Source organism: Giraffa tippelskirchi, chromosome 7 (assembly GCF_054371585.1).
Source record: "Giraffa tippelskirchi isolate mGirTip1 chromosome 7, T2T-mGirTip1v1.2.pri, whole genome shotgun sequence".
NCBI classification, from domain to species: Eukaryota; Metazoa; Chordata; class Mammalia; order Artiodactyla; family Giraffidae; genus Giraffa; species Giraffa tippelskirchi.
The window spans coordinates 9,179,854-9,206,637 of record NC_137281.1 but is presented as its reverse complement, the minus strand read 5'-3'; the positions used below and the strand labels follow the sequence as shown (position 1 = coordinate 9,206,637).

General features: G+C 48.5%; 1 protein-coding gene across 3 annotated transcripts; it reads right to left on the bottom strand.

The window, feature by feature from the left end:
- Window positions 1-16,218: 16,218 nt before the first annotated feature.
- Window positions 16,219-23,760, bottom strand: AP2S1 (adaptor related protein complex 2 subunit sigma 1). Of its 3 annotated transcripts, none has more exons than XM_081515553.1 (5): window positions 23,678-23,760; window positions 21,133-21,282; window positions 17,287-17,400; window positions 16,772-16,831; window positions 16,219-16,594 (listed from the first exon to the last, which is right to left on the bottom strand). In XM_081515553.1, exons 1-5 carry the CDS (start codon window positions 23,678-23,680, stop codon window positions 16,493-16,495), a joined length of 429 nt encoding a protein of 142 aa, XP_081371679.1. In that variant the 5' UTR covers window positions 23,681-23,760; the 3' UTR covers window positions 16,219-16,492. The 3 variants fall into 3 exon arrangements, with proteins under 3 accessions (XP_081371679.1, XP_081371680.1, XP_081371681.1); XM_081515554.1 differs by lacking the exon at window positions 23,678-23,760 and adding an exon at window positions 23,567-23,575; XM_081515555.1 differs by lacking the exon at window positions 17,287-17,400.
- Window positions 23,761-26,784: the final 3,024 nt, after the last annotated feature.

Sequence of the window (26,784 nt, the reverse complement as noted above, 5' to 3'; positions counted from 1 at the left end):
CAGTGATTTTGGAGCCCCAAAAAATAAAGTCTGACACTGTTTCCACTGTTTCCCCATCTATTTCCCATGAAGTGATGGGACCAGATGCCATAATCTTAGTTTTCTGAACGTTGAGCTTTAAGCCAACTTTTTCACTCTCCTCTTTCACTTTCATCAAGAGGCTCTTTAGTTCTTCTTCACTTTCCAGTAAATAATGAATGTTGCCTACCATCAAGCCATCAACCACTGTCGCCACCTCCATGAGCCCTGAGGATGTGCTCATGAGGAATTCAGGATGGAGGAAAACAAAATACTGGCCCTAGATAGTTAAGATTCACATCTATAGAATAATTTCAATGATCCCAAACTCTTGCATCTTCCCCTAGTTAGAAAGGCAATAAAATCATTAACTTGACATGTCTGGTTTTTGTCACTAGCAGTAATCTTCTGGGTACGTGTTAGGTTTCTTTTTTCCAGCAAAAATTCTTATATGTTCTGGCTCCTCCCTTACCTCTTCAGAGCAGTTCCTCAGAGCTGTCTGAGAGGCTGTCTCTTGGGCTTAGTCTTCATTCAGTAAGGCCCCCAAATAAAACATAAGTCACAATTTTTATGCTGTGTGTTTTTCTTCAGGTGACGTTACCTTGAGGCATTTATGGGCTTATGTTTGGGTTCACATATGTAGGCTGCCAAGGTATTTGAGCCACCCTAGTCTAAAGTCTTCCTTGTTAATTAATTTAACACAAGTCATAAGGACTCTCAGGAGAGGCCCACAGGTCCAGCCAACAGCCAATGAGGTCACCTGCCAATCTCCAGCCCTGCCTGAGTCTTTGAGGGACTGAGATCCTTGCAAACAGCGTGACCACAAGCTCTTAAGGAACCCGAAGCCACAGATGCCTGGCTCTGTTGCTTCTGGATTCCTTACACCCAGAAAATGTGCAAGATAATAAACATTTGTGGACTGCTCTGGTGGTCCAGTGGTTGGAACTTGCCTGCCAGTGCAGGGGACACGGGTTCAACCCCTGGTCCAGGAATATTGCACATGCTGTGGGGCAGCTAAGCCCATGCGCCACAACTACTGAGCCCATGTGCTGAAACTACTGCAACTTAGTACAAACACACGCATCATGGCCTCTGACTCCACCTCCCCTCATTCACTCCTTTGGCCCCCCTCCCCCCCTGCCTTTTGCACTTGCTAAAGCACAACATCAGAGTTAAAGGCCAGACTCAAAGTCAGATGGCCTGCAAGTGATTCCCAGATTTGCTGCTCACCAGTGATATGACCTTGGTGGAATCACTTACCCTTCCCTGTGCCTCTGTTGTTGCAGCTATAAATCTGGCCCTCTTCTTAGGATGATGATGAGGCATGAATGAGTTAGCTCATGCAAAATACTTAGAGCCAAGCTTAGAAATTAGCAGGTGCTTTTTAAAGTTTTTGCTATTATTATTTTCACAATGTTGCCACCACAAAGAAATACAGTCATTTCCCCCAGATTATGCCATGTGCCTTTTTTTTTTTTCTTTGCAGCTATGCAGGGTCTTAGTTGAAGCACTTGGGATCTTCCTTTTGGTAGGCAGGTTCTAGTTCCCTGAGCAGGGATCGAACTCGGACCCCTTGCATTGGGAGCACAGTGTCTTAACCACTGGACTAATAGGGAAGTCCCATATGCCACGTGCCTTTTTCTTCCTGGTCTTTGCACATTTGCATCCCACTCCTGAAATTCCTTCCATACCCTGCTTCCTTTTGGTTGGTCTTTTTTTTTAACCCTTGCTAGTATGGCTCAAATGCCCCCCTCCTCCAGGAAGCCCTCTTTGATTTTTCCTTCCACCTTAGATATACCCACTCTGGGATCCCTCAGTGGATCCTGAGCTCCCCTCTTCCAGTCCTGCCCAGTCTGGGAAGGGTCTGTTTCCACCACTGGATTGTCAGTCACTTGAAGGCAGGACTGGGAATATCTTGGTCACTGCTGGGTCCCCATCACTGCCTAGCACAGGGTGGACACACAGGAAGCACTCAGTTAAAAGGTACATAAATCTCCAAAGTCAACCAGGGTATGTTTGTATGTATGTGATGTAGTAATTACAAAAGCTGTTTTCAGTATTACAGGCTAGCATGCTTTTTTTTTTTTTTGCCCCAGCTGCACAGCATGTGGGATCTTAGTTCCCCTACCAGGAATAAATCCAAGCCCCCTACAGTGGAAGCGCAGAGTCTTAACTACTGCACCACCAGTGAAGTCCCACAGCATGCTATTTTTAATCACCAAAATAGTGGTATTTTGGGCTTCGGTAGTTCTTGGTAATCAGACGTTTGCAACCCAGAGAGTTGCAGACTATCTCATAATTTCAGAGGAACTGAGTTCACTCAGTAAGAAAGCTTTCTGACCACATGCCTTGCTGTTAAAAATCTTACAAGTATCTTACTAGTAAAGGTCACTTTTCCTGGCTCATCAGAGGGGCCAAGCATGGCATTCTCTCTCTCTTTTTAAATTACGCTTTTTCTTTTGAGATAATTGTAAATTCCCATGCAGTTTGAAGCAATAATACAAAGAGATCCTTGTGTGCCTTTTACCCAGTTTCCCCCCCCCCATTTGATAAAACTACATACAAGCTGATTTTCCTTACTGAAGCCCGTGCTCAGTCATATCTGATTCTTTACGACCCTTTAGACACGACTGTAGCCCGCCAGCCTCCACTGTCTATGGGATTTTTCGGCCAAGAATACTGGAGAGAGTTGCCATTTCCTCCTCAAGAGGATTTTCCCCACCCAGGGATGGAACCCACCCCTTCTGTGTCTCCTGTATTGCAGGCGCACTCTTTACCCAATGAGCCATCAGAGAAGCTCCTTATTGAAGGCAGTTATGTTCTATAATGTGACCGAAAACACTGAATTCACCAATACTGAACCACCGCTCCTAGGGGAACATGGGGTTAGGCTCCCCAGAAATTTCTGGTGACGACACTTCCCGAACCCGTCAATATATAACTTGGTTTTATGTGTCTTCCTGTTTAAAGATACTTTCTATAATGTACATTGTTGATTCGTTCGCATTGAGCTCAGACCAACAGCACTACAATGGCGCCTAAACAAAGCTTATAGAACAAATACATTCCAAAAATCTTTTGCATTTTCTCCGCAAAGCACATCACAGCTTTCCGGCTCATAGGGGAATACTGCAACGCTTCATTCAGCCCTGGGGCTTGGGAATCATTTTAAACAGCAACATCACCAACAAAAAGCAGAAAAATGTGAAAAACGTGGCACCAAACAGACCGTGAAAGGGACCCTTGTTTACAGTCTGAGAGCTGAACCGAGCGGGAAGAGTGAGGCTCGCCTCATTCGACCTCGCCTGGGAATGCGTGTGTCGGGCACCTCAATTTCTTGGGCCGCTCCGTGCACGCCTGGAAGTGACCTCGCAATCGTATTGATTTTAGCGTTTTTATGTATTTGCTTTCACAAATAGGAAATCCGCAAACAATGAGGATTGGCTGTTCAGTAAGACATCCTGGATGTTAACACTAATGTGGTTGAGACAGCTGTTTCCCGCCCCAGCTCAGCCTGGTGCTCTGTAATGGCTACGCCCACTTTCTCTGCTCTCACCCCCTCCCACCCCACCCACCCATCCTCCTTAACCCCTGGGGAACACTGATCTGTTCTCCATTTCTAGACTTTTGTGACGTCAAGAGTGTTATATACGTGGAATCACGTAGGCTATATCTTTGGGGGATCCTTTTCAAGTGTACAGTTGAATTATTTTTATTATACTCAAAGAGTTACGCAATCATCGCCACAATCCATTTTAGAACATTTCTTTACCCGCCAAAGAAAGCTCACACCCTTTGGCCACCAAGTCCCTTTCCCTCCATCCATTTCAGCCCTTAGTAATCACCAGTCAATCTACTTTCTGACTCGATGGATTCGCCTACAGTGGAGATTTCCTATGAATGGAGTCATGGGGAATTCCCTGGGGGTCCAGTGGTTAAGAGCCTGCACTTTGACTGCCTTGGGCTAGGGTTCAATCCCTAATTGGGGGAAATAATATCCCACAAGATACAAGGCACGGCCACCCAAAAAAAAAAAAAAAGGAATCATAGGCTGTGTGCTATATGGTCTTTGTGTACGGCTTCTTTTTTTTAAAAAAAATTATTTATTTTTAATTTTTTGGCTGTGCTGGGTCTTTGTTGCTGAAAAGGCTTTTCTCTAGTTGCTGAGAGCGGGGGCTACTCTCTAGTCGTGGTGCTTGGGCTCTAGGGCGTGTGGGCTTCTGGGCACGTTGTGGGCACGTGTGCTCAGTAGTTGCAGCTCCTGGGCTCTAGAGCACAGGCTCAATAGTCGTGGCATATGGGCTTAGCTGCTTGGTGGCATGTGGGATCTTTCTGGACCAAGGGTCGAACCCGTGTCTCCTCCATTGCTAGGCGGATTCTTTACCACTGAGCCACCAGGGAAACCCACGGCTTCTTTCACTTAGAGTTACTTTTTCAATGTTGTAGAACAGATCAGAACTTCATCCTTTTTTCAAGGCTGAATGCTACTACATTGTATGGATCCACTACATTTTGTTTATCCATTCATCAATTGATGGATCAGGCTTGACTCTTTGGTGTGAAAGCAAAGAAGTTGGAGCTCAAGTATCTTTTTTTTTTTTTCAAACTAAAGTATCTGTGTTACTAACAGCATTTTGGCATTTTTCAAAACATGTACCAAAATACTGGTTTAGTCACAGGAAATTGTGCTGTGGTGTTTGTTTTGGATGATTGCTGGGAGTTTTATAGCTCAAGCATTTCAAGCTTCAAAGACAAATATTTGACCAAAGTGCAGGTTCTAAATGTTGGTGTATATTCATTCATTTAACCCCCTGCAACAGCCCTGCGTAGTAGGGACTGTCATTATTGTGCCCCCATTTGACAGTTGAGAAAACTGAGGCTCGGTCCCCAGGGCTGCTGTAGCCAGTGAGTGGGGAAGCTGGCTTTGAACCTGGGCCATCTGGCTTCAGTGGCCTCAGTGTTGGCCACAACTCTCCTCAGTTCCACAAAGTCAGTCAGCAGAGAGAAGCTCATGGTATCACCTCTGGAGGCTGATTGGTCTGTCATTTCAGGATTCTTGTGTTGGAAGATTTGGGAATTCTAAGGTGGCCTGGACATCAAGGAATGTGCCCATAGATGATATAGCTTCTGGGATTTGCTTCAAAAATAAATGCAGGGTGGGTACTGGATGGCATAGAGAGGGCCCAGGGTGAGCCAAGGATTTGATAATGAAAAGCAAACAAACACTCAAAACAAAGGTACTAACATAAGGACACTTGATCTTCTTTTTTTCCTTTATTTTTTGAACTGTGTGATTCTTTTTCAAAATTTTACTTATGCATGTATTTTTATTTTTGGCTGCACCGGATCTTTGTTGCCCCAAGGGCTTTCTCTGGTTGTGGTGTGAGGGCTTTTCATTGTGGTGGCTTCTCTTGTTGCGAAGTACGGGCTCTAGAGCACGCAGGCTTCAGTAGCTGTGGAGCGTGATCTTAGTTGCCTCTCAGCATGTGGAATCTTCCCGGACCAGGGATCAAACCCGTGTCCCCTGCACCGGCAGGCAGATTCTTAACCACTGGACCATTAGGGAAGTCCTGCTGTGTGATTCTGTTTTATTTTATTTTGTAATATTTTGGCCACACCATGCAGCACGTGGGATCTTCGTTCCTCTACTAGGGATTAAACCCACACCCCCAGCATGGAAAGCACAGAGTCTAAACCACAGAACCACTGGGGAAATCCCGAGGATGCTTGATCTTTCGATAAAGGTTTTGGCATGGAGACTCTTCAGCCCGTAAAGGTGAGAGGATGGCCCTGGCTGCAGACAGACCTCCTTCCATCTCGGAACTTCCTGGCTGTGTGGCTCCAGCTAAGTGATTTCATGTCTCTGAACCTGGAGCCTCTCACCTGCCAAGGAGACAATCCTGACCTTTGAGAGCCTGAACGTCCAGAGCTGACTTGCCACAAGAATTCAACAAGTGGGAAGTTCATGGGTGAATGACTTCACCGTCAGTCTTCTCACAGCAAAATGACAGTCAGAGTACCTACCTTTTATAGCTGTTTGTTTATTCATTTACTTACTATTTATTGAGCAGTTATTAAGCATAATTACTGAATATCTAGGCTTGGAGTAGAGCAGTGAACAAGATACCTATCTTGGGACTTCCTTGGTGGTCCAGTGGCCAAGACTCCATGCTCTTAATGCAGGGGACCCAGGTTCAATCCCTGGTCAAGGAACTAGATCCCATATGCCCCAACTAAAAACATTCTGCGTGCTGCAACTAAGACCTGAACAGTCAAAAAAAAAACAAAACACAAACCTATCCTTGCCCTATGGAACTGACACTCTAGTGATGACCTCTCTATCTATCTATCTGTTATGTTAAGTGGTATTAATAATAAATGTACTAGGAAGAAATCAAGAAATAAAATAGGTTCTGAGATAAATGGTGATACCATGGAGGAAGAGAAAGATAGCTATTTTCTTCGGTGAGGTCAGGAAGGCCCAACTGAAGAGGTGATGTCTGAGCAGAGACCTGAAGGAGGTGAGGAAATGAGCTACATGAAAGTCTGGGGAAGGGGGAAACCAGGCAGAGAAACAGCAAGTGCAAAGGCCCTGAGGCAGGACTGGGCCCGGTAAGGTCAGAGCAGAGCAATCAGACCAGTGTCTGGGATGGAGAGAGCAAGGGGGAGAGGGAGGGAAATGAGTTTAGAAATGGGATGGGGGCCTCGTGGGTCCAGCCGAGTGAGGCGGAAGCCACAGAAGGAATTCAAAGAGGGAAGTGACATCATTCACTTCCTGTAAAAGGATTCAGCTAGCAAGCAAGGAAGGACCTTTCTGTTGAAGGCAAGGGCAGAAACAGTGAGGAAGTGAATGCAACAGTCCAGGTGGGAGATGCTGGCAGCTGGACCAGCGTGTAGTTTGGCAGTCAGACTTTGGATACATGTTGAAGTTCAACCCAACGGGATTTCCTGCTGGCTAGGATGTTGGCCGTGAGAAGCAGAGAAGAGGCATGAATCCCTTCAAAGTCCCTCTAGCTGGAGCAGCTGGAAAGATGATAGTTTCTATGTTGTGGAAGGAAATAGGGTACTCAAAGTGCCTAGTGCACAGTCGCACCTGGGAACATGCCTGACCTGTACTAAGTCAGTTTAAGAGGATGTTGTCAGCCAAGAGTCAGATTGCATCACAGGGAAGGCAAGGCAAGGCTGACCCAACCTTGACAGGACTCCTCGGGCAGGTGTCAGGCACAGAGCCAATTTTCCACTCTAAACCTCTCCCTCTGGGCTGGGCCAGCCTCTCCCTTCCCTGAGCCAGAAAGAAATAATCTCCCCCATCTCCACCTTAAATTCGCTCTCAGCCAGGTTACTGAGACTCCTTTCTGCCAGGCCTGTCTTCACTCAGGTCACTGATAACTACTACTAATGGACCACACTGCAGCTGTTTTGTGTGTGTGTGTGTGTGTGTGTGTGTGTGTGTGTGGCTAGAGACAGAGATCCAATCTCCCACCCCATGTACATAACCTGCCCCCTTACCCCTCTTTCAGGACTTCTGAAACTGTTTTCTCCTCCCTCTTTTGCACATTTTCCCCTTCCACTTTCTTCTTATTTTTTGACCGCTCTCCGCGGCAAGTAGGATCTTAGTTCCTTTAGTTCCCTAACCCGGGATCAAACCCACATGCCCTGCACTGGAAGCACTGGAGCCCCCCAGGAAAATCTCTGTCTTTTTCTCTTTTCTTTTATAATAATTTACTGTTTACAAGATTTATTTATTTATTTTTGGCTGTGGTGGGTCTTCATTGCTGCGCATGGGCTTTCTCTAGTTGCAGCGAGTAGGGGCTATACTCTTTAGTTGCAGTGCATAGGTTTCCCATTGGTGTGGTTTCTCTTGTTGCAGAGCCCAGGTTCTAGGCACTGGGCTTCAGTCATTGCAGCGTATGGGCGCGATTGCCTGACTCTAGAGCGCCGGCTCAGTAGCTGTGGCGCACGGTCTTAGTTGCTCCCAGGCATGTGGGATCTTCTCAGGTCAGGGATTGAACCAGTGTTTCTTGCATTGCCAGGCAGAGACGTAACCTCCAGAGCACCAGGGAAGTCCTTATTTGCGTTTTTCTTATTGATTTGTAGGAGTTCCTTATGTACTGTGGATATGACACCCTTTGTCAGTTACTTGTGTCGCAAACATCTTCTCACAGCTTGCAGCTCATCTTTCCATTTTGTTGATGGAATCTTCTGATGCTCAGAGATTTTACTTTTAATGTAGTCTTTTCTTTTACAGTTAGTACTTTTTGTATCCTAGGAAATCTTTCTTTACCTCACACACTGCCATAAAAAGGAGTAACAAAGGTTTTTTACATACACCTTGGGAATCGTCTCCAAGGTGAAGAAACTGTGTGATCAACATGCCATTGTTTGCATTAAGAGAGAGGGAGAGGGTGTGTGTGTATGTGTGTGTTTATATTGCTTCTCCAGGCATAAGGTTTATCGGTGGGATAGCAAGTAGTTAGTTATTCCAGTTGACTCCAAGGAAGGGAATGAGGTAGTGGGGGAATCAAGATTGAGGAGGCATAAATTTTGAAATATAGGAAAGCATTCTTTAAAAACTGAACCAATTACAATTTTTTGGACCACATGGCACGTGGAATATTAGTTCCCCAACCAGGGATGGAACCCGTGCCCCTTCCAGGGGAAGCACAGACCCCTAACCACTGGATTGCCTGGGAAGTGCCATAATTATGACTAATCTAAATACAGCAATCCTTCTTAACCTCAAGGTCATAAAACTATCCTCCCATGTTTTCCTCTAAGCATTGTGTCTTGCAACCGACTGGGGATGACTTTTGTGTATGATGTGAGGTAGAGATTGGATCTCCCGCCCCATGCGGATAAGCCTCACTCGGCCCCCATGACCTGCAAAGCAACCTCTGTTTTGTATCAAATCTCCCCGGATGCGTGGGTCTGTTTCTGGGCTCTCTGTACTTTTTGGTTAATCTGCTCATCTAATCCTATGTAAATATCATGTTCCCTTAGTTGCGAAGGCTGAATAATACTCATCTGGATGACTGCTGAGGCCAGCCCTCTTGTATTCCTCCTCAAGATCCTTTTGCCTTTTCTTGTCCCTTTGTTTTCCAACATGAATTCGTTGCCTAGGGCTGCTTGAGGAAGGTCCCACAGACTGGGAGCTTACACAACAGAAACGTGTTGGCTCATGGTTCTGGAGGTTAGAAGTTCAAGATCAAGATGTAGCAGGACCGGATGTCTCTGGTGGTCCAATGGTTGAGACTCCTCACTTCCACTGCAGGGGGCACTTCGGCCACCTGATGCGAGGAACTGACTCATTGGAAAAGACCCTGATGCTGCGAAAGATTGAGGGCAGGAGGTGAAGGGGTCGACAGCGGATGAGATGGTTGGATGGCATCACTGACTCTATGGACACGAGTTTGAGCAAGCTCTGGGAGCTGGTGATGGACAGGGAGGCCTAATGTGATCCCTGGGTTGGGGAATTTCAACAAACTGTGCAATGTGGCAAATAATAATAATAATAATAATTCTTGTGAGGGCTGAAAGGGAGAATCTGTGTCAAGCCCTTCTCCTTGGCTTGTGGATGGCCATCTTTCCCCTGTGTCTCTTCACTTCGTCTTTCCTGTCAGCCTATCTCCCCTTCTTCTTTTTTTTGGCCATACACAGGGCTTGCAGGATCTTACTTGCCTGAACCGGATCACAGCAGTGAAAGCGCTGAGTCCTAACCACTGGAGTGCCAGGGAACTTCCCAAATCTCCCCTTCTTAGAGGACACCTGTCCTATTGGATTAGGGCCCACCCTAATGGCCTCATCTTAACTTAACCACCTCTGTAAAGACCTGATGTCCAGGACTTCCCTGGTGGTCCAGTGGTTAAGAATTCTTCCTCCACTGCAAAAGGGCATGGGTTCCACCTCTGGTTGGGTAACGAAGACCCTACATGCCACTGTTGTGGTTGTTCAGTCTCTCAGTTGTGTCCAAATCTTTGCAACCCCGTGGACTGCAGCACGCCAGGCTTCCCTGTCCTTCACTATCTCCCAGAGTTTGCTCAAACTCATGTTCATTGTGTCAGTGATGCCAACCAATCATTTCATCCTCTGTTGTCCCCTTCTCCTCAGTTGGGAAAAAAAAAAGAAAAGAAACCCAATCCCCCAAAATCTAAAAATGAAGTTATATTCTGAAGTGATGGTGGGGAGGACTTATTTTTTGAAGGGAGGACACAATCCAACCCATAACACTATGTAAACTTGATAATCAGTTTCATAAGTATGGAAAGTTTTTTTTTTTTTGTGAGGAGTGGGGTGGCTACTGAGTGGAATTACATTCTTACTGCATTTCTGAAATTGTTTCCTACTTCCTTTCTTACCTCTTGGGGGGATCCCTCACAAACATCTGTCCCCTTAAAAAGAACAGAAGCATCCTGCCTCCAGCATTTCATTCTCATCTCATTGTGTGTCTTTGGGCAAGTGGTCTTCCCTCTGGGAACCAGAGTTTCCTTATCTGCATAGAGAAGCTCTTCCTGGCAATAGCGGTGATAACACCAACAGCCACTGGGCAGCCTTGTTCTGAAGATTAAGTGGGAGGAGGTCTTTAAAAACCCTGGAACCTACGGGGGCCAGGAGCAGGCCAGCCAATAACATTTCAGCAGCTTGCTTTGGTGACTTTTCTCAAGTTCCTCTTTGTCTCCCAGTTAAACACGAGACTTCCTCAAAAGCCCAGGGCTGAGTCTGGCTTCTGCTTTAGTCCACTCGCACCAGGGACTGCAAGCACGTGGCTCTGACCAGTCTGACCGCTGGACATGTTTTCTTTGACCTAGTGTATTAAAAAAAATTTTTTTTAAGCAAACAGTAAAACAGAGAGGACTTCACATTCAAATAATAAAAAAATAAACCTCTAGGTTGTTGTAAATCAATTATGTTTCAATTAAAAATTTTTAATTAAACAGCACTGCAAGGCTAATGTCCCCTCCAGGGGACATATCCTTGGCAGTCTGGTGGTTAAGACTCCACAGTGCCAATGCGGGGGACACAGGTTCGATCCCTGGTCGGGGAACTAAGATCCCACACGCCAAGTGGCATGGCCTCCCACCCCCAAAAAGCAAAACAAGCAAATGAAACACAAAACCCTCTAGACTGTCAATGTCCCTTGAAAAATCACATGCAGCCACAGTAGGCCCACATTTCCACACGGCAACAACCAGCCTCTTGTGTCTGGCTTCTTTCACTTGGCATTAGGCTTTCAAGGTTCATCCATACTGTCAGCATGCATCAGCACTTCCTTTCAATGGCTGGTTAATATTCCCTTGTAGGGAAATTCCAGGGCTTGTTTACCCCTTCTTCAGTTGATCAACATTTAGACTTCAGAAGCAGTTTTGTTGGATGATGGGGGTATAACATGCATACAAAATTCACCCTTTAAAAAAACATATTTATTTGGCTGCGCCAGGTCTTGATTGTGGCATGAGCGATCTTCAGTTGTGACACGTGTATCTAGTTCCCTGATCCGGGATTGAACCCGGGCCCCCTGCATTGGGAGTACGGTCTTAGCCACCGGACCATCAGGGATGTCTCTAAAACTCACCCTTTTTAATGGACAGTTCCATGAGCTTTGATCAAGCCAGAAGGTCAGACAGCCCACGGTCACGATGGAGATGTGGAAGAATTCAGAAGTCCTCTGGTGCGCCTCTGTGATTTAACCCCCAGCTCACCTACCAGCCCCTGGCAATCCCTGATCTGTCCTCAGTCACTTCATTCTTATAACAACATTGTGGGAGTCCCCTGGTTACCCTAATGGTTAGGATTCTGGGCTTTCATTGCTGTGACCCGGGTTCAATCCCTGCCCGGGGAACTGAGATCACATTAGCCTTGCAGTGCTGTTTAAAAAAAAAAAAAGACTTCCCTGGCAGTCCGGTGGTTGAGATTCCATGCTTCCAGCGCAGGGGGCATGGGTTCAATCCCTGGTCGGGAACAAGGATGCTTCCTGTCGTGTGGCTCCGCCAAAAAAACAAAACCAAAAATAATAATTTCACAGTGTCGTGTACCCTTCTGGGTCTGGCTTCTCTCCCTCAGCAAAAAGATGTGAGATTTGAGATTCATCCACCTTGTAGAGTTGTATCAGCTGCTTGTTCTTTGCCCACGCTGAAGAATATCCATCCGCCGCCTGGAGGGACCACAGATTATTATCTATTTACTTGTTGAAGGACATTTGGATTGTTTCCAGTGTGGGGTGGTTATGAATAAAGCCAGTGTAACAATAACACCTGGGGTGGGGGGGTGGGTGTTGGGGTTTTGTTTTTCTGTTTGCCACTGCAAGGTGAAATTTATTTACTCGGTTATTAGCAGCATTATTAACCTATAACTTATATACCATTCAATGAGCCCGTTTAAAGTATACAATTTGAAAATATAACAAAAGACAAAAAGTAAAGTGTACGATTTGATGATTTTTCATATATTCATATATATATTGTGTCAACACAATTTTAGAACATTTTCTTCACCTTGAAAAGAAGCCCTGCACCCTCTAGCTATCAACCCCCAAATCCCAGTCCCTCAGCCATTCTCAATCATTAATCTGCTCTTGTCTACTCGGATCGGCCTAGGACTTCCCTGGTGGTCCAGTGGATGAGACTCCACCTGCCAATGCAGGGGATACACGTTTGACCCCTAGTCGGGGAAGATCCCACATGCCACAGGGCAACTAAACCCATGAGCCACAACTACTGAGCCCTCACTCCAGAGCCTGTGCTCTGAAACAAGAGAAGCCGCTGCAACGAGAAGCCCCAGTACCACAACTAGAGAGTGGCCCCCCACTCACTGCAACTGGAAAAACCTGCGCATAGCTACGAAGAGCCAGGGCAGCCAAAAATAAATAAATAAACACACACAGGAGTTTTAAAAACATGGACTATTCTGGAAATTTCATATGATACAGAATCATGTAATATGTGGTCTTTTACCACTGTCTTCTTTCAGTCCTCATACATTTTCAGAGTTCATCCATATTGCAGTATGTATCAATGTTTCATTCTTTTTACACAGTTAATAATCATCCATGTAGACATAGAATATCTTACTTATCCCTTCATCAGTTCACAAGTCTCTGGGTTGTCTCCATCTTTTGGCTAAGGTGAGTAATGCTGCTATGAACAATCACGGACAAGTTTCTGCATGAAACTAGGTCTTCATTTAACTTGGGTTTAGGTAGAAATTTTGTACATCAGTTTTTATTTCCCTTGGGTAAACAAATAGGAGTGGGATTGCTGAGTCATAAAGTAAATGTAATGTTTAACTTTCTAAGAACCTGCCAGATCCTTCCAGAGAACCTGCCCCGTTTTCCATTCCAAGCAGCAATGTACAAGAGTTCTGGTTGCTCTGTGAGCTTGCCTGGCAAGCTCTGCATTCTTTTTAAATATTTATTTTTTATTTAACTGTGCCAGGTCTTCGTTGTGGCGTGCAAACACTTCGTTGTGGCATGTGGGATCTAGTTTCCTGACCAGGGATCCAATTTGGGCCCCCTGCATTGGTAGCTCAGAGTCTTAACCATTGCACCACCAGGTAAGTCCTTTGCACTTGGTATATTTAATGAACCATTCTCATAGAGCTGTGGTGATCTCAACAGCATTTAATGTGTGAATACTCTCTTTTCCTGAGCACGCTTTTTTCTCTGCTTCCAGGATGCTGCACTGAACAGTTTTCCTTCTTTCTCATTGGCTGTCCCGCCTCGGGTTCATTTTCTGATTTCTCCTCTTCCTAATCTTGGTCTGTAGATCTTTTTTCCCTTCGCACCTGTCCCCTCGGTGATTTTGGCTGATCTCATGGCAGTAAACACCAACAGCGTTGTAGTGTGTTCAAATATCTCTCTCTTGCATCTGTCTTCTGAACCCCAGACCCACTGCCTCCCCAGCATCTCCTCCTGGAGGCCCAAGAACTCAAACTTGACCTGTTTCCCCTGCCACTGACTTCTCACTTCTGGAATAGGTGATTCAAGTCTTCCAGATGCTCAGCTTATAAAATTAGGAGTGATCCCTGACTTCTCTCCCACCCTACATCAAATCATCAGCAAATTCTATTGATTCTACCTCCAAAATGGATCCAGAATCTGATCACGTCTCTCTGCTCCCATCATCTCGTCCCTGGCTTGTCCCAAGCCAGCATCACCTCTCACCTGGATCATTGTAGTCACCTCCTGACTGTTCCCGGCTCTCACCCTTGACTTCCTACATTGAACATGGCTGATAGTTGTCCCTCCTCAGCTCAAAACATTCCCACTCCCCACACAGTGTACAATTCCATCTCTATGAAATGTCCAAAATGCGCAAATCCACAGAGTAGATTGTGGACTAGTAAATTGACTCAGGGCTGGGGTGGGGGGAGGAGGGGATGGAGGGATTGAGGGGTGGTAGCTTAGCGTACGGGTTTCTTTTGGGAGTGATGAAATGTTCTGGAAAATATTTTCAATTTTATTACTCATTTATTTAGGCTGTGCTGGGTCTTCCGTTGTGGCACATGGAGATGACCTCGCCTCCCACCCTGTATCACCCAGCTGCAGGTCCAAGCCTCGGCTGGGTGCCCTCCTGCCATGCTCTCAGTCCTTACGAGCAATCACAGTCCTGTTGGTTTAAGCCACCCAGCTCGTGATAGCTTGTTACAGCAGCAACAAGAAACAAATGCACTGTTGGAACGATTTATCTATAAAAAGAATTCACCTCCCCAAGCCTCAGTGTCCCAAGTAACATGAAGATGATTATGTGCTCACCACCCACGTCTATAGGCATCTTGTGTCTCTCATAGGGCCATGCACACAGCAGGCACTTAATGTCTGTGCAGTGAATGCGTGCCGACCTATGCTAGGTACTACCCAGGATTAATTCATTTACTCCTCAGGGACACTCCATGAGAGTAAAAACTATAGTCGACCCACTTGCCAGATGAAGAAACAGAGGCAAGAGGGGTTAAGTGACTGACCCCACGGTTGCACAGCGCGCCTGTGACTGAGCTGGGACATGCCCGTCCCCTGCAGGTGGGAGACTGACACGAAGCTGTGTCACATTAGTAGGAGCGGATGCCACATGCCTGACATTCTCAGCTCTGCCAAGGGTGCCAGCCATGGCTGCAGCTGGTGGCCACCACTCTGTTCTCAATGGGCATGGGGGGAGGGGGCACGGCCACTTCAGAGGGCAATAGAAACATGTGTGGGGGAATTCCCTGGTGATCCAGTGGTTAGGACTTGGTGCTTTCACTGTCAGGGTCCCGGGTTTAATTCCTGGTCGGGAAACTAAGATCCTGCAAGGTAAGCGAGGTGGCCAAAAAACAAGAAAACACGCAGGAGTGTTTGCTGTTGTCAGAAGGGCTGAGGGCCACTTGGTGCTGGCACCTAGCAGACTGGGGCGGGCAGGCCAACCATGCCTGGGGCAGCCTCACACAGTGAAGAACTGACCTGCCTGACGGCCGGCAGTGTGGCAGCTGAGAACCACTGAACGCGGGGCCTGGAGCCTGCACCTCGGGCCTTGTGCCTGAGAACTAGGATTCTGGAGCTGCCTGCCTGGGCTTAAAACCAACCTGGTTCAGGACTTCCCTGGTGGTCTAGTGGTTAAGAATCCACCTGCCAACGCAGGGGACACAGGTTCGATCCCTGGTCTGGGAAGATCCCACGTGCTGCGGGGGCAACTAACGCTATGCCACGATGATTGAGCCTGAGCCCCACAGCAAGAGAAACCACTGTGGTGAGAAGCCCGTGCCCCTACTCGCTGCAAGCCCCTGCGTAGCCATGAAGACCCAGCACAGCCAAAAATAAAATAAACAAGTAAAATGTTTTTAAAAAATCAAAAAACCTGGTTCAGTCGCAGACTCATTCTGTTACTGACTCTGAGCTGAGTGATCCCCTCTAACCGTCCCTTCCGCATCCTCCTGTGAGGATTAACCAAGGCACGACGTGTCATGGCTTAGAACCGCCTGAGATGTCGGCGTTGGCTCTGAGTGGCATTATTTAAGGAGCGAGAGCTCAGTGTCTAAATCTGTCACCCTTTCCAGTCCCCTGGGGCTGTGTGTGGGCAGCAGCAGGTATGAATGCCCCTGCCCCCACCCCACTACCTGAGGACTCAGCCCAAGGTGCGCTTGTTGACTGACTACCCGACGCACCAATGGCAGGGCCCCTGGAGCTGCCTGTGGTTCCCAGGGAGGACAGGCAGAGGCGCAAGGACACGAGGCCAGGCGGGGACCACAGGTTTATTGGGGGCTCCACGCACACGCTCACGGCATCACACGAGGACAGCACGGTTACTCGGTACACGCGAGGTGGCCTCCGCCCACAGCTGGGGCCCCGAGGCCGTGGGGTGTGGCCTCCTCCCTGGTGGCCCAGACCCAGCTGGGTGCCTTCCTCCTGGGCAGCTGAGGGAGGGGGCCACTGGGGTGGACCCCGGGCCCGGAAAGGGGAAGCGAGCAGGCTAGTCCGGGGAGGGACCGGGGCGGGAGGGGCCGGCCACCCTCACTCCAGGGACTGCAACATCAGCAACTGTTTGAGCACCTTCGTCTGGCTGGTCTCACGGATCTCGCCGGCCAGGAACATCTCGTCCACGACCGTGTAAACCTGAGGGAAGGGAGGGCGTGGGGAGACCCTGGGGTTAGCCGTGGGGGGGACCCCCGGGGAGCTGGGGAGTTCTGATGCCTGGGAACTAGGAAACAGACCCCAGCAGAGGCACCGGGGCTTCTGGCCCCCCACTGACCGCCTCCTCTGACTCCCTCCTCATCTTCCTCAGGAGCCCACCTTGTAGAAGTTGAATACCAGGTCCAGTTCACAGACGTTGTGGAAATATTCATTTAAGACCTAGGAGAAGAAGACAGAGATGGTGAGAGATGAGCAAGGAGACACACTCACACACACACACAGAGACAGGAGCAGAGGCATCAGAGAGAGATGGCACAAGAGCAAGGCAGACGGGGACTTCCCTGGGGGTCCAGGGGCTAAGACGCCGCGCCCCCAAGGCAGGGGGCCCGGGTTCGATCCCTGGTCAGGGAATCAGATGCCACACGCCACAACTAGGGAATCCTGCATGCTGCAATGAAGACTGAAGATCCCAAGCGCTGCAACTAAGTTCTGGTGCAGGCGAAATGAATAAGTAAATATTAAAAGGAAAGAAACAAGGCAGAGAGAAACTGAAGGGAAACAGAGACCTGAGGAAGGTGGGCAGAGAAAGACAGTGTCCCCTCCCCGCAAGCGGAGGGCCCTGCATCCTAACGGAGGGGATCCAGATGGTGCCCGCCGCCCACCTGCCCACGCACCTCCACGAAGTTGTGGATGGCCTCCAGGTAGGCCAGGTTGTTGTCGTTGACGTCCACACAGATGCAGAAGTAGAGGCCGGCATAGCGGCGGTAAATGATCTTGAAGTTCCGGAACTGCGGGGCAGAGAGGCCGGCGGTCAGCGACAGGGCATGCCCATGACCCCGCGTCCTGGGCAGGATGGTACCAACATGTGCCGTCCTGCGTTCCGCACGTGGTCCTGGAGGCCCTGCTCTGTTGTCTGACTCTGTGCTGGGGACAGAGGGGTGGCCTGGCTCTCCCTGCCTCAGGCTCACAGTCCAGCGGAGTGTCATCCTTAGTCACCCTCTGAGTGGGCAGCAAGGGGCTGTAGGTGCTCAGAGGGGACAAGAGGCTGACCCACCCTGGGAGTCCGGGAGGGCTTCCTGGAAGAGAGGGCATCTGCACTGAGATCTGGAGGATAAGCAGGAGTGATCGGGCAGGAGTGCTTTAGGCAGAGGGAACAGTACCATGCAAAAGCCCAGAGCCGAGAAGTGCGGGTGTTCCAGGGTATCCATCTCCCTCTTTCCGTGACTCGCTCTTGCCTCTGGAAGGAGTCAAACTCCTCAGCATGGAACTAATCTAGCAAATCCTTCCACAAACACTGCCTGAGTACATGATGTGTGGCAGGCTCTGTGCTGAGCAGTGCAGGCTCACTGCCTCCTGTAACCAAGACAATCCTAGTCCTGCCCTTAACTGAACCGTAATATAAATATTCCTACCATAACACAGAAATGCAACCCAGGAATAAATATTCATGAGCCAGGAACGCAAACTCTAATTTTATACCATGTGGAAGTAGATAAAGCCATAGACAGAGATCCATGATGTACTGGAGGGCAAAGCATCTGAAAAATCCAGTCCAGCATGTGTGTGTGGCGCCATCTGCTGGCAACTGCAAAAGCTAACTCAAGCCCCTGATTTTTCTTCATTTCCCCCCCAGCTGATCCTTTTGTGAATGCCTATACTTTTGAGCTGTTGTTGTTTAGTCCTTTAGTCCCTAAGTTGTGTCCGATTCTTTTGAGACTCCAGGGACTTCAGTCCGTTGGGCTCCTCTGTCCGTGGGATTTCCCAGGCAAGAATACTGGAACAGGTTGCCATTTCCTTTTCCAGGAGATCTTCTCGACCCAGCGATCGAACCCACATCTCCTGCATTGGCAGGCGGATTCTTTACTGCTGAGTCACCAGGGAAGCCCAATATTATTACAGTAGCTCCTGCACATAATCCATGGGTTAGTAAGAATATATCAGGATGTTAACTCTACTTAAAAAAAAAATAGATACACGATCAAATGTTTGAAGGCCCTTGCTCTGGAGGGGCGGGTTCAAGACAAGAAGCCACGAGGGCAGGAAGACTTGATCAGGAGACGTTACCAACCAACCGTCACAGCTGGCGTGGCCTTGGCAGGGTCTAACGCTGAACAGCACTCTTTTCTTTCCTGCTATCATCCGCCTGGCTCCTTCCTGTCACTGCTGTGTCACCAGTGCTGCCCTGCACAGGGCTACAGTCTGGAGTGGGCCTGGGTCGGGAGGGATCTAAGATGGTCCGGCCCCCTTGTAACATTCTCACCTGGCATCAAACCTTTCTGGCTCCTCCTGTCTGATCCACCTCCCTGCCCACTCAGGGTCCCTCAGATGCTGTCGTTTCCAGCACTCAGCGTGGGACTGGCCCTGCGCTGGTAGCATGGTGCCCCGGGAGAACTGACATCCCTTACACCCTGGCTCCCTTCCCTTCATCATCCCGCCTCCCACAACTCCGCTGGGTTGGGAATGGACACCTCACTGCTGATCTTCCCTGGACCTGTTCTTTGCTAAATCAGCCCACCTGATAAAAATGACAGCGCCCCCTACTGGTGGCCCCCTTCTCTTTCCCACACCTCCTCCAACCTTTGGCCCTTCAGTTGGCTCTCCTTTCAAAATGCTTCTCGCCACCTCCACTGTTTCCATGACTGTGCAAGTCCCCAGCATCTCTCACCTGGGCCGCAGCAGTCACCTCCTGAGCAGTCCCCCTGATTCTGCTCCTGCCCCTTAGAGAGGGATCCCTAAAGCCTAAGCTAGCTTACCTCCCTCCTCAGCTCAAAAGCCTCTTGTGGCTCCCTTCTTGCTCAGAGTAAGGGCCCAAGTCCTCATGACAGGTCACCAGGCCCTGAACCTCCTGCTTCTGTTCTTGGATCTCATGTGCTCCCACCTTCCGCCCTAGCTTACTCCACCTCAGATACTGGCTTTCTTGCTATTCCAGGAATGCCCTTGTACGCCCTGCTGCCTCAGGGCCTTTGCACTTATTGTTCCCTGGGCTTGGAATGTTCCTTTCTCAGATATCATCTCCTTCCACTTCTCCATTCCTTCCAGTCTGGGTTCAAACGACCCCTCTTCAATGAAGACTTCCTGATCAAACCATTTAAACCTACCTTCCACTCCCCAGCCCCCACTGTATACACCCCAGGCATTCCATCCCCCACAGCTGCTTCCTTTTTCTCCCTGGCATCTATCATACCTGATACACTATATCTTCATTATAATAACAGCCTCCCATCAACTAAAAAACGTCAGCGGTCAGCTCTCCGAGGGAAGGGGCTGGGTCTGTTTCATTTCCTGCTGTATCACCACTGCGTAGAACAGCACATAGCGAGCCGTCAATAAATATCTATTGAACTCTACATGGACAGAGGAGCCTGGCGGGCCACAGTCAACAGGGTCACAGAGAGTCAGACACGACTGAGCGCGCACACACACACACACACACACACACACAGGACAATCAGCCTGGTCTCTTAACAGGCTAATACCATGAGAATTACAGCTAGAAGCATCTCAATAAAGAGACCAAAAGCAATGCCAAGATCCTTGACTGGCTTTGGACCATCAGTTTTGATGACCTGTGCTATGCTAAGTTGCTTCAGTTGTGTTTGCCTCTTTGTGACCCCATGGACTGTAGCCTGCCAGGCTCCTCAGTCCATGGGATTCTTCAGGCAAGAATGCTGGAGTGGGTTGCCATGCCCTCCTCCAGGGGGTCTTCCTGACCTAGGGATGGAACTTGGCGTCTCTTACGTCTCCTGCATTGGCAGGCGGGTTCTTTACCACCAGGGCCACCTGGGAAGCCCTCTGATGATCTGGGGGAAATTTAAATATTGGTTGGGTTTAGAGTAATATTAGTAAGGAAGTATGACTCCTTTTATCAGGCCTGATGATACTGTGATCATGGAAGGCAGTGTCTTTATTTTCTGAGATGTACCCTGAAATATTTCGAGATGAAATGTCATTATCTCTATACCTTTCTTTTTGACTGCAATACCTAGCTTGTGCAAGCTTAGTTCCTCAATCAGGGACTGAACCCACACCTTTGGAAGTGACAGCACGCAATCCTACGCTCCAGACGGCCAGGGGACTCCCCCATGATCTCTCTAACTTAACTGAAAGCACCACAGCCAGGGATGGTTCGTTATACCATTCTCTACGCTTATGTGTTTGAGCATTTTCGTAGTAAGTTTTTAAAAGGAACGAGAAAAAAAAAAAGTTCTTTGGCTAAAAAAAATAAAAAGAACAAAAGAACAAAAATGCAAACTCTTAATACTGATGAGAACTGGGGGAGTTTTCAGCTGACTTCTCATTATACTAACCCGTATGTCTGGAAATGTTCACCCTGAAAAGTAACCCACTCTCCTCAAAGGAAAGAAGACAGCAGGCAAGCTGAATAAATGAATGCGGGGGTAGGAAGGAGAATCTGAGGGGTTATTGCCATCTGAGGCTGGGCAGGAGGCTGGGAAGGGGGGGGCGTCAAAAGAAAGCAGGGGAGTGTGGGAGGCACTGGCGGGGGTGGGGGTAGCTGTCACCTCCACAAAGTTGGTGTGTTTGGCGTCTCGGACAGTGACCACGGCGTGCACCTCCTCGATCAGCTTCTGTTTCTCGTCATCATCGAACTGCATGTACCACTTGGCCAGGCGCGTCTTGCCTGCTCGGTTCTGGATGAGGATGAAGCGGATCTGGGGGTGGCAAGAGGAGGAGGCGGGGAGAGAGGTGGGGTGGGTGAGTGAGTGCAGGGCGGCCCTGCCCAACAGCCCCACCCAGCCCCACGGGGAAGATAGGGTCCGTGTGTCCCAGCTGCCTGCCTTCCAAGGGTCTCGGCCACTCCCTGGAGCCCAGCCAGGCTGACCTGGCCACATGCTCCGGTCCCAGGTCCCTCCAACACCCCATGGAGTGATTTCTCGTCCACTGGCCAACTCTGTGGTCGTTTCTAGGGCGCTGAGTCCCAAGCTCCACCAAGTCTTGTCTCCCTGACCTTGGACAAAAGATCCGCCCATCAATGCCTCAGTTTCCCCATGGTGAAACAAGTTTTCCTTAGAAGACTCACCTTGTCAGGGTGTTTAGAAGGTTAAATAAGTTTACAAATTTAGTGGCTGGCACTAACAGGCAAGCCAGGTGTCAGCGGCAATTATCATCAGTGATAGCTAGGAGACGTGAGGTGTTTTTAAGATTCTGAAAAGCCAGCTCAACTGTCACAGGGCTACTGTGAACACTGAATAAGTTGATCCCGGAAGTGTTTTGTATAGTCCCATTTATACTGAGTGTTCAATAAAATTAACTATTATGACTGATGCATTTGATCAAGTGGTTAAAAACACAGACTCTAGAGCCCAAATGAATCCTGGCACTGTTGGCTGTGAATCTGTAGGCAAGTTACTTCACCTCTCTGGAGCTCAGTTTCACTGTCTGCACAATGGACATAATGAGAGCACTTCCTTCATGAGACCATTGCATGAGTTCATGAACACAACAGGGATAAAACAGTGACTAGCACATACCAAGCACTATACAAATACTGGTTCTTAGTGATATAATTCATTGTCATTTGACTTTAAGAAAACCACAGGCCAAGTGCATGCAGCTAGGAAGCTGTCTTTGAGCCCAGTTCTGTTGGAGATGGGCAAGCTCTTGTCCATTTTATAGATGAAGAAATCGAGGCTCAGAGAATGGAAGTCTCACAGCCAGAAAGCAGAGCTGGGAGTCCAAAGGCTTTGCTCTGAATCCCCTTACCCTGACTTGTGGAAGCCTCCACTGGGTCATGAGAGGCTGCTCTCTTTCGTAAGCCTCATTCTCCACATACTCCATCCCTCCTCCCCCAATTCATCTGAGCTGGACGGGAACAGGATATTACACTCTCCTTCCAAGAACCCCTTCTGCTGAGCCAGGGAAAACCACTTCCTAGCAAGGCAGGGGTCCTGGCAGGCAGGCAAAGGGCATGGGGTGGGGAGTGGGGCTGGGACCCACGCCAGGCAGCCACACCTAGGGGCCAGAGCCAGAGATAGATGGAGGATAGAGGGAGGAGAGATGGGAGCAAGGCTACAGAACTAAGGGAGAGCTCTGTCTCTGACTCCTGAATTCCCTTATACACCTCTTCCTGTTTCTCCTCCCAACTAGTCTCTCCATCTCAGGGAATCCACACTGAGAAGTCCCATCCTTTCTGTATCCTCACCCCTCTGATGTCCCCTCTCAGTGACCACCCACTCCCAGCCTTCTCTACCTCCAAGTCCCCCCTCCCCCAACCCCGGCCCCTGGGAGTTGCTCTCTTTTGACTCTTGCTTTCTCAGTTTCAGTGCTTTCTGTCAGGGTGCCCCATCCCTGGGGATTGGTGCCAGCTCCAACGTCCAGTCCTTGCTCCCCAAACCCCCTCCCCACCTTTCACTTCCATGCTTACTCCCTACTCTCCTCTTGCAGAGACCTGTTCCATTGCTCCCCATTCATGTGTAATATTCACTCTGTACTCCAAGCCTTCTTCCCTCTTACAGCACACTTTCTCTAACTCTAAAGCCCCATTCCCTACAGGACTTCCTGTCTCCAGGGTCCAGTCTCTTACCCTTGAGACTCTCTCTCACCAGCAGTATCCCACCCAGTTCCAACACCCCCTCTCCGCCTGCAACATCAGCTTCCTGCCCCTAGAGACCCCCTCTCTCCTATCCCAACGTCTCCCATTCTTCTCCAGCTCTTCTGATGCACTCCCGGAAAACCCTCCTCTTGGGACGCCCCCTCCCCACCTCCAGTTCCTTCTCTCCGCTTCTGAGATCCTGCCTCGTGAGTTGCCTCCCTGTTTCAAAACCCTCCAACCATCTCGAAAGTCTCCCTCCCGCACAGCCCTCTCCCCTGGCCCCTGGTCTTCAAAAGCTCCCCTAGCCTCAATAACCTCAGCACATACTCGCGCCCAGAACCACCCCCCAGTTGCCCCCTTAGCCGGCCTTTGATCGGCCCCAATCCCGAGAGCCCGCGCCCGGCCCAGACCATCGCACCGCAGCAGGAGCGGCTTGTCAGTATCCCACCGAGCCTGGAGTACCTGCACGTGGACCCACCCTTCGCCCGTCCCCAGCGTGGGCGCGCCCTCGTTACCATGGCGACCCCCGTCCGGACCCCGGCGGCCCCGGTCCCGCGGCTTCTGGGTGGCTCCGGCTCTGGCAGCTGTTGGGGGATCCAGGGCTAGAGCGGACTTCCGGCAGAAGAACTCGCCCGCCCTCTCGCGCACAGCTCGCTGGGAATTGTAGTCCTAAAAAAAAAAACACACACAAGCTCGCCCGTCCGGGAGGCAAGCCGGGAAAAGAGCCGGACCCGCTTCCCAGCATGCCGCGCGACTGGGCTTTTCCTACGGCAAGGTTCAGGCTCCAAATGCATGTTGGGAGCCGTGGGTTAGTATCTCCTCGGAGGACTACAGTTCCCGACATGCTTGACAACAAGCGAGACGAGAGTTGCATCCTGGGAAAGGTAGTTCCGTCAGCCCTCCCTCCACCTCCCCGCCTAGGCGAGAAGGACGTGTTGGGAATAGCTGTTTTAAATAAAAAACTGCGTTGGTAAATGTAATTACCTTTCCGTGCTTGCCTAGTGCTCTGTTTAAAATGTGTTGAGTGTTTTCTCTGGGAGACAGACAGTGGTTTAATAGCATCAATTTGGAAGTCAGAACTGTGTGCAATCCTGCCGTCGCATTTCCTAGCTCTGTGACTTTGGGCGAGCAATTTCACCTCTTAACTCAATTTCGTCATCTATTAAAGAGAAGTGATCAAAGGGTCACCTCAGTAGGGTGGTTTTAAAGCTTCGGTCAGTTTCCCAAGTACTTAGCACAGTGCTCGACACAGGGTAAGCGCTCAAAAAGTATGAGGTACAATCATGAATGTTCACTGTTTATATCAGGTAATGGGGTCTTCTTGCTTCCTATCCACAGGTACACCTGTCTTCTTACGCGGCCCGGCTGTTGGGGACCCCTGACTAGAACATGGTGGCACATAGTAAGCACTCGATAAAGGTATTGCTACTGAGGGGAGACTTGCCATAATAAAAACAAAACATATCCTGGATGTAAATTAAAAGTGTAGTATTAGCAGAAGAACTAACACATAGGTGTTGAATAACTGTAGGGGCAGAAAGAGGTAAGAGATCATTTTCAGTTCTTGCACTCCTCTATCTTCTACAGGGTTGGGACCAGGATAAAGTAAGCAATGTGCCCAGGGTGCAAAATTTTAAAAGGCACTCACTCTTAGATGTTGACCCAGTCCTTGCAAGAGCCTGAAAGTGAGCAGCTGGCTTGCCTCCCCTTGGTCCCAGCCCTGATCTCTAGCACTCAGCTAAGTGCCTGGCACAAGTCTGGTGTTTGACAAGTTTCCTGAATGAATGAATGAATAGGAATCAAGGAAACAGACATCCTTAAGGCTAAGTAAAAGAAGTTTTACAGGAATGAGTAGTTAGTATGTAATTTGTTTGAATGACCATGAAGACTAAAGTTGGTAAAACTGATCTATGATGTAAAAACAGGAGCAGTGATTATCTCTGTGGGCAGGGGGCTAGGAGGCGAGGGTTATCCTGGATTTGGCATAGTAATATTCTGTATCTTGAAAGAGGTTTTAGTTACATAGATGTAGATGCTCGTCAAAAATCAGCAAACAATACACAGGATTTGTGCATTTCACCTTACATAAAATTTACCTAAGGGGTTTCCATTGACTGTGCCCCCACCCCAAAATTGTTTTTACCTGAACAAAAAAAGTCAAAAATATTGAACCTAGTTGATGATATGCATACTGTTTTGTTTTTTGTGTTTTGGCTGTGCTGCACAGCATGCGGGATCTTAGTTCTCAGACCAGGAATCGGAACCATAGACTCCCACAGTGGAAGCGCAGATTCTTAACCATTGGACTGCCAGGAAAGTCCTGGCAATTAACCTTAAAATACATCAGAAAAATAAGTTAGATTAGTGGATAGAGAGATTAAAGGATAGAGAGGTGAAAAATAAATCAACCAAAATTATAGACTCTAGACGCTGAGTATATGGGTATACACTGTGTAAAGCTTTCAAACTTTATGCTTGGAATTGCCATAATAAAAAAAATGAAAGAAAAGAAAACAGACACTGTCCCCACCCCAGCAGCATTCATGGTCTAGCAGAGGAAATAGACATATGCAATAGACTTAAATGACAATATGCAATAAACTTAAATGACATATGCAAATAAATAACAAATTGCTGAACAAACAATGACAAATATTTCTTATCTTCCGTAGATTGGGAATTTGGGAGCTGCTTACCTAGGTGATTCTGGGTGGTGTCTCTCCTAAGGTTGCAGTCAAGATGTCAGCTAGGAATGAGGTCATTTGAAGACTCGACTGGCGCTGAAGGATCTCCCTCCCAGGGGCTCCCTAACAGCGTTGGCTGATTGATGCTGGCTGTTGGCAGGAGGCCTCAGTTCTTCACCAGGTGGCCCTCTCCACAAGGACACGTGAGTGTCCTCACGTGACAGTGGTTTTCCCCCAGAGTGAATGAGCCAAGAAGGGGCAGGTCAATAGCTGCCCTATTTTTTATGACCTGGCCTCAAAGTCACACCCTGTCATTTCTGCAATATCTTATCAGTACGCGGAACTGCCCTATCCAATGTTGGGGACCTGAATACCAAGTGAGAATCAGTGGGGTCCGTCTTGGAGGCCCGGCTACCACAATTGCTTCAAGTAGAAGCACCTGGCCCAGATGAGGTGTTAGGGACAAAGTCAGGTAGAGTGTGCAAGCAGGGAACAGACTTTGTCTCTGCTCTCAAGAATCTCATGGCTTGGGTGGTTTGGAGTGTGCGTCTGTCTATATATAATATGTGTGTGTGTGTGTGTGTGTGTGTGTGTGTGTGTGTGTGTGTGTATGTATACACATATATATATAACAATATATGGGAGCTTCCCTGATGGCTCAGTCAGTAAAGACTCCAGCTGCGATGCAGAAGATACCGGAGACTTGGGTTTGATCCCTGGGTTAGGAAGATCCCCTGGAGAAGGAAATGGTAACCTGCTCCAGTATTCTTGCCTGGAAAATCCCATGGACAGTGGGGCCTGGTGGACTACAGTCCATGGGGTTGCAAAGAGCCAGACACAACTGAGTGACTAAGCACAAGCACGTGGCAATATATATACGTATATATTACAATATATGTAACAGATATCTAACAATATACCTATGTATTCTATAAATA